Source organism: Belonocnema kinseyi, chromosome 8, assembly GCF_010883055.1.
Source record: "Belonocnema kinseyi isolate 2016_QV_RU_SX_M_011 chromosome 8, B_treatae_v1, whole genome shotgun sequence".
Taxonomy (NCBI): Eukaryota; Metazoa; Arthropoda; class Insecta; order Hymenoptera; family Cynipidae; genus Belonocnema; species Belonocnema kinseyi.
In genome coordinates this window covers 39,531,176-39,539,744 of record NC_046664.1, presented here as the reverse complement: position 1 = coordinate 39,539,744, position 8,569 = coordinate 39,531,176, and the positions used below count along the sequence as shown (strand labels likewise).

General features: G+C 28.6%; 2 protein-coding genes across 2 annotated transcripts in view; both read left to right on the top strand.

Moving 5' to 3' along the window:
- LOC117178449 (keratin, type I cytoskeletal 9-like) overlaps window positions 1-248 on the top strand; it is a 1,105-nt gene extending 857 nt beyond the window's left edge. Inside the window, exon 3 of the mRNA XM_033369876.1 lies at window positions 87-248. Coding sequence (XP_033225767.1) covers window positions 87-248 — 162 coding nt within the window. The remainder of the gene's footprint in view (window positions 1-86) is intronic.
- Window positions 249-1,255: 1,007 nt separating this feature from the next.
- LOC117179172 (glycine-rich cell wall structural protein-like) overlaps window positions 1,256-8,569 on the top strand; it is a 14,007-nt gene continuing 6,693 nt past the window's right edge. The window contains exon 1 of the mRNA XM_033370892.1: window positions 1,256-1,359. The gene's annotated coding sequence lies outside the window, so the exon portion shown is untranslated. The remainder of the gene's footprint in view (window positions 1,360-8,569) is intronic.

Sequence of the window (8,569 nt, the reverse complement as noted above, 5' to 3'; positions counted from 1 at the left end):
GAGTATCTCAAGACATTTACTTGTTGATGAGCTCTTAATGAGCACTTATACATTCTTCATCATCCGATCACTCTCATTTTATGCAGGACTTGGAGGCGCTGGCGGCTTCGCAGGAGGCGCAGGAATCGGAGGTGGACACGATGGCGGATATGGAGGCCATGGTAAATGGTAAACGGGTCAACACCTCAGTCATTTCGGCTCGGCGACAACGGAAACCTCCCACAGTTATACCGGTCAATGATCCTTAACGCGTTTAAAGTCTTCGTCCCAAAGCTTGATTCATCCTAGGAATATGGCACACATCGAAGTAGTCAGTCAAACAGTGATAGTCAATCCGCTGCTCGGACATCCTCTAAGGAGACACGGTCAGTGGGACAGAAGAAAGTGAAATCGATACTTGCTCTGGCAGAGGGAACGGGCGAATCGATCTAGGGTAATCGCGCGTCACGATTCTTGCCGAGATTCCTTCGGTGGTTGGGATCCAGAAAAATTTAGTCAATTCTCGTTTATCCTGAGATCGCGAGCGCCTATCCTGCTAGCCTTCAGCATAGACGATTTCTGGTATATAGTATTATATAATCCTGATATATAGTATATATTTCCATATACACTACTACTTCTTCTTTCTTCTTCGCACACACACACATATATACATATATACATATCCATTATCATCACAAAATCTACCATATGTGCATACCGTTTATTCGTATATAGATGCTATACATATACTCGTGTTATGTTAATGAAGGAGACCGGTAGATTATGGTAGGTCAGCCGTTCCCGTGAAGGAACGAATGTACATAGATGGCCCAACGCCGCCGGCCCCCGACCCCTCCTGCCTCCTCCATAGATAGATACCACGTATTTATAGCTTTTATACATTTATACAATAATTTATATAAAATAAAGCAACAGTATTTAAAACTCAAATTGATCTTAATCTTATATCTACCAATTCTCATCCTTTCCTCCAACTACTTCTGTAGCTCACTCTGTTCAATTCTTTACAATATTTTATAGAAGTGTTGTTGCGACTTTTACTATTCTGCTTCAATACCTTCCATAATTAAAACATTCTTCATAATTTTAAACTAATCTAATTAATATTCTAGTAACTAATGTTTTCATTCAAAATGATAGGTTATGTTAGAATTATAATAATTATAATAATTGTCGATATTCCGCTAATAATTTTTTTTGCTTTTTTGTTTGTTTCATATCCATAGTACCAGCATCTCTATCGAAAAATCTTGGTTATCGTACTTAGTTTTATGTTTGGGTCTACACATAACAGGAGAATTAACGAACGTCAAACATAAATTAGAATCGGACCAAAAACCTGGACAATAAAGCAAGGTATGAAAATTTGTTATATCTCTAGTAACACCAGAAACATAAGGGGAAAATTCAATTTAAAGTAAACACTCCAATTAATAAATTGACCAAATTATAAAGTTTCCGACAGTTTAAAACTTCCGAATTGAAAACGTCTATAATCAAAAAACTTATCTAACGTTGGAAGTTTTTCGCTAGGACTAGATGCAGTGTATTTTTTAACTTTTCATCCATTCAAGATTTAATTTTTGAAATAGACTTTTATACTCTTCTTGCAATGATACTGGCCATAACGACCTTACGAAGTTTTCGTTTAACAGCCTTAATTAATCCAAAACTTTTGTTTTATTTCAAATTAAAACGATTAAATTTATTTAGAAATCAATAACAATATATTTGAATAGAATTTCTATAATTATCGCAATATTGAAATTTAATTATAAATGAATCTCGCAACAACATAAAAATGTAGTTCAATATTATCATTTTACGTTCTCATCAGTAAGAAGGGATTGGTTTCATGTGAAAATGACGTTCGCGGATTCCATCAAATTTTGATGTTCTGAAACTTCCTGAGTCAGAAAAAAAAGTTTTTTTATCCGCGTCTGTCTGTTATCGCTGTTGTCATTGTCTGTGAACACTAGGGTGGTCCAAAAATGCATTGCATTATTTTTCTCACTCTAGAGGTCAAACTTTCCATTTCTGGGGTAAATAAATTCGTAATTTTTTTTCGAAGTTCAAATATCATCACGAGCCACCAGGCACTTTGCAATCCCATCTGATTAACATGGGGAAATCTTAGATGTTCTAAAATTGAAATCATGTTCCAGGGTTTCATCGAAATTTGCCAAACTTTCTAGGAATTGAAGAGGAGTGTCTATTAAGTAAAGCCACACTAATAAATTTTATTTCCAACCCGCCTTTTATACCCCAAATATGACCCAAAAATAAAAGAAATTACATTCTTATGTATTATTGTTAATTTTGGCCAATTTCTGTCGTCTTTTTCAAAAAAAATGATTATTAATGGACAATTGAAGTATTTTCCATAACTTTTTACAGTAATGAAACTTATTTAAACAATTATTTATTTCCAAAAAGTGTAAAGAATAATCGTATTTTCTGATTATAATGTAATACTTGGTCATTCTTGGAAGTAATACATTTTTTAGAAACATTTTTTAATTATTTAAACAATTAATTATTATTTATTTACAAAATGTCTCAAAATTGACCTAGAGGTGGTCAATTTTTTATCAAATTAGTATCCTATGCTTCTTTTTGGTGAATGATTAAATAATTTAATACATTTCTTCTAATTTTCAACAAATGTTCAAATGATTATTATTCCAGAAATGTTCTTTAAATCGTATTCATATATATTTTTTGTGTCTTCCAGTATGTCAGCTTGATATTCCTGAAAGATTTTCGAGTGATATAACGAAATATAATCCAAAACCATTTTATATGCAGTATAATTACAATGCTGATAAAGAAACAGCATTTGTCGCCTAATACAATGTTTTCTTTCTAATGTCTGGAAAGTGTTTTCTGTAATTTTTTACTACTTTTAGTAAGCACTGTTTTTGATCCTCATTTCTCGCTATCACGCAGGTAAAGTCTCATTGCTTCGAGGCGTTTTATATTTTCGTCACTTTCAATTTTTTCGTTCATTTCAAAATTGGCTTGTCTTATGCTCTTTCTTATTTAAATGATTACAAAAAATTCTAATAATTGTACAAAGTCGACTAAAAGTAATATTGAAACTTTAATCATAATTTACTCTAGTTAATTTACTGTTTTTATAATATAATCATAGTAAAGATTGTAAAATATGAAGGATGCAATAATAAATTCACTTTTACCTTTTACTTTTGTTATGACTTTAATGATTTATAAATGAGTATATGTGTGCGCCAAAAAATATGTGAAACATTCATACTAAATTTAAAGGAAATTAAAAAAAAACAATAATAATTAATTATGTTTTGTTAGAAAAATTAGAATTTAGTCATTATTTTTTGAAAAAAATAGGATTACCAAGGATACCAATTTGATGAAAAATTGGACATCTGGTCCAAACAATGATCAACTATTATACTTAAATCAGAAAGTACGATTACTTTTTTTCGTTTTTTGGCAATAAATAATTGTTTAAATAAGTCACATTTATTCAAACAATTAAAGATCACCTAAAACGTTATGGGCAATGTTTAAATTGTCCACAAGTAATTATTTGTATGAAAAAGACGACAGAAATTTCTCAAAATTACAGTAATTCGTAAAAATGTGGTTTTTTATTTTCGGGTCATATTTGAGGTGTTGCAGGAGGTAAAGTTGCGTTAAAAATAAAGGTTATTGGTATTGTTTTATTTCGTAGATGCACCTCTTTAACCCCTAAAAAGTTTGACTCGAAAATCGTGTGAAAAATAAAAAATTTCCCTATGTTAATGAAATGGGAGTTTGAAGTACCCAGTGGCACGTGTTAATATTTGGAAAAAAATATGGATTTAGTTTTCAAAAAAGTTGTATACAAATCCAAAAGTAAGAGCATTTTTAAGAGAACACAAACGAAAACAAAAATTCAAAGTCAAACAACGCACGATATGAAAAAAGTCAAGAAAAGAAGAGCGTTACTTTTTGAAATATGTATATTTTTCATCAAAAATATTGAACATACCAAAAAAGGTTTCAATTAAAATTTTAAACCTAAAATATCTACAAATTTCTTATTAATTACTTTTTGATAGGACGCGTATTTTTGGTTTTGATCATAAAAATAATATTAAAAATGATAATAAAAAATTGTAGATATAGGACAAGAGGAACGAAAAAAATTAATAGCCAAATGTTATTCTAACAAAAAAGAGATACCAATTTGATATGCATCATTTTTTGATAGAGCGATCAGTTTTATATTTAATACTAAAAAAGAGAATTAATAATAAAAAATTTAATTTTTTGGCAAACGACACAAGCTACGGAAAAAAACGAAAGGACAAGACTTGTTTATACAAAAAATAACTACGAATTTATTAATAATCATTTTTTTATGGAACGCGTATTTTTGTCTGTAATCGAAAAAAATAACATAAACAAAAAAATAATTTTTGGAAGAAACAGTACAAGGCACGAAAAAGATTAATAAACAAAATTTGTTCACCGAAAAATGGCTTACAAGTTTGTTATGAATTATTTTTTTATGGGATGCGTATATATTTTTTTAAATTATAAAAACAAGACAGTTGAGACACATCTGTTTCAATAAAAATTCAAATTATGCATTGTAACAATATACATTTATTTGAATGATACATTTTTATGGTAGCTGAGAATAAAGATAAGTTCACAACAAGGAACAAATATGAAAGAAATCATGCAAAATAAAATTTGTATATTATTTTACTAAATCTGAATAAGAAGTAATAAAATAAGGTACAGAAATAAATATAAAATTTATTTAATATAATATTGTTGAAGCTGATGTAGAAAAGTTCGCACCTTACACCAAAATCGAGTTCGAAGCAAGAGATTTGTGATGAAAATGTTTGCTTTAAAGCCGAATGAGCTTCAACAAAAGGTAATTCACAATCACCAAATTACAGTTGTTGTTGCTTGACCTTTAATTTTAAAGGGTTTTTACACAAATGTGGAGAACCCAGTAAGAAGGCTTGCATTCCGAGGTAATAAAAATTTCAATACCGAGGAATGCTGTTTCTGTCCTTCTTTTTTGAATTCCTATCAGGCAGCGAAAATATTTAGATGACAATCCCTTTCAAAGCCGATTAGAGCTGTCAAACGTAACCTGAAATAAATTAAAAACAACATTTTGGGATTTGAAAAATATAGTAGGATTGTTCATATCAATATATAATTTTATCACAAAACTCTCGCTATATTTAAATTTGATCAATTAAAAAATATATATAAAATCATGATAAACAAATGTTTTCAATTAGTTTTATCACAGATAGTTGCGTTGCAATCAATCTTGACAAGTTAAATTAATGTTGTCTTTTTAAATGTTTTTAACATTATTATTCTTCGAAAGACAGAAAAAAAGAATAGTTAAATGTTCATATTTCAATGTGATTGAAACTGTTTTATTTCATTTGGGATTTGGGGTATCTAAAAGTATTTGAAAAGTATTTTCGCCACTGGGTACCGAAAGAAATTCAGTTTAAGAGATAACTGTTACTGCTGTAGGGATTTAACACGCGAGGGCGAAAGCGGTATCGAAAAGGATTCAAAAGTTATCACATCACCATTGAACAAGAAATTTTCGACTATTTTTGAATCCCAGCCTTTTTACTGAAGATGTACAAAAATCAAACGCGTAGCGCGACGTAAATATATTATCGTGCGCGAAGTGCGAGATAAATTTAATACCGAGAGCGAACTATTGTTATTAAATTTTTACAATTTATGAAAAAAAAATTTTATTCAATGCTTTTTTCAGTTTTTTCTTTACTTTTTCTTTTAATATTTGAGAGCATGCAAACGAAAAGGGCCTTTATGGCGGGTTGTGGTTCGAGTGGCGGATGATACAACTTAAACTGAGAAACCTTCCATTTGAATAAATAATAAAAATGAATCAAAGTTTAGTATACTTGTATATCTAAACACGTGAAAATGTTGAACTATTCGAATTATTCATGTTAAAATACTGAAATTTGACATTTTCATAAGTCTTTCATAAGATTCAGTAGAAAAAGTAGTATGTTGAATACAAAATATTATGAATCTGTGTTTTAAAAATTAATCATACTAAAAAGTGATACGTTTCTTACTAGATTGTCAAAGATAGTTTTAATAAATAAGAAAGTGAATACTATAAGCTGTAAAACTTATTTGAGAAATTGACATTCTAAATATAAGCATGCCTGGAATCTGCGACCTATTATAGAAATTAACTCATTTCTCGATTTTTCGTATTGTGCTATTTCATTATGTTTGTGAACCTGAGGACGCCGGCAGTATACTTCTTTTATAATTTTGTAGTCATTTTTGTTCGCGCGCTAATTGTGCTATTAAATTGTGAAGTGATAAATATACTATTGAAAAATAATCTTCAACTATATACGTAGCTTTAAATCGATAATTGTGTTCATTTTTTGTCTTTTTTGAAATATTTTAAAACAATTTATAAAAATGATTTTTTCAAAATAAAGATAGAATATGAAATTTTCTAAAGAATATAAACAAAAATGTTAATTATCTTATAACCTTTCCAAATCTTTAAATATTAAATAAAAATGTATTTCAAAATCGTCAAAAAGGTACACTTTTTTCAATGTTTTGAAATTTTTCGTACATTTTTTTAATCTGCAAAATTACAAAAATTACCTGAAATGATTCCAGATTCTTTTTTGACAATTTTGGATATGTTTTAAAATCTTTTTTAATATTTTTCTAAAATTAACTTGTCAAAATAAAAAGTGCTTTTTATTTTTTCTAGCAATCGTAAAAACTTTTTTTATTCCTATATAAAACGTTTCACAATTCTCAAAAATATTCTGGATATCTGGTTTCAAAGCTGAAAAAATACGTTTTTTCTAAATTATTTAAATTTATTTCAAAATTTACATTAAGTTTGAATATTTGCAAAATTTTTCTTAGGAAAAAAAACTTCCCCTGAAATGATTCGATTTTTTAATAAATTGGGTATCAAGTGTTAAATTCCAATTTATACGTTTATATATTTTATTATTTCAATTAAAAACTAACATTTTAAAAGTAAAACCAATTAAAACAGTAACGTTCAAAGTTTTTACCTCTTTAGAATTTTGATCTAATTAAATAATTATTTTGTTCTCTAGCTAATTTATGTAATATAGGTTGAAAATTGAATATTTAAGACTGAAACTGTATTTGAATAAAATTTGGAATTGAATCATTTGGATGCTTACATTTCTTGAACGGTTTCAGAGTCGTCTTGGAAAATTAAATATTGTTAACTTTATGATACTTATGTATAGTTCAATTTTTAAAAAATGTATAAAAAGTCGATCAACTAAAAACGCTTTTTATTCAAAATTTTAAATTCCAATCCCTTTTAATTTTTTATTGTTAAAGTAGTGAGAACTACATTTTAAAAAACTATGCTTAAAAATGGAAAGTGTTTTAATAAAAGATTTTAGAATTACGCATTTTAAACTAAGAATATCGTAATTTAAGCGGTTAACAATTGAACTCAAAAGTCGAAAAAACCTTAAATGTGACTTATTTTTAATTTGTACATAATTTCTTTAAAAATCGATAAGATAGAAAGATTACTTTAAAGTACTATATGTCATCATGTGACATGAAATGTGTGATATTTCATGTGATTGGATTGATTTTTTTCCGAATTTTGTTTAGTGTGTTCCATATATGCAACCTTTCAAATTGAACTAAATCGCCTGCTGATTTATATAGCTTCTGGTATTCTTTTTGTCAAAAATAACAGATTTTAACTTTTAATTCAAAATCGTCATTCGAAGTTGATGGGCGCGTTAATTCATATGTTTTACAATAGGAGTCGCATGAGCCCTCCTCAGTAAAGACACATTTTTCTCACTAACGCTATCCTATTTGAGATTTAGTATATAAGTGATTGCCAGATATACTCAGCTATGTATCTATGTGTTTGGTGTGAGCGTTTATGTGCGTGAGTAAAAATAGGCGTCAGGTTTAAGCTGAGAATGTTTGCCTAGTATGAATGTGCCATTTGCCTTGCGTTTCAGGATTGAGTGTGTAGTTGTCAACACTTACCTGTGTTAATAGTGTTTTGTTTATCTCTGCCACTACAGGTATACTTCTTTCTTGCACTCGATTCTTTCTAACGATGAGTCACAATTTGTCTAATAGTATATTTTAAAACTTCATATTTTTTCTACGGAAGTTTAAAAGGATTGTTTGTATTTCAAATTTATTATTTTAATTTCTTCTTGAAATCGCTCGTTTACTTTGGTATAGTGAGTATCAAATATTTATATATTTTATGATAAATATTGCAACACTTTTTCCACTTATTGTAACAAAAAAAATTAAATTCGCCAGTTGAAAACCACTATATTATTTTTGAAACGCATCACTTTTTACGTGTTTTGATATTGCAGAATACGAAAGTTTCAAATGTTTTTATCATTTATTCGAATGGAAAGTCTCTAAGTGTATAGTGTAATAATTAAGACAACACTCAGATATAGATAATAACCGTAAGTCAGTATATTTCATGTTAAAACATACA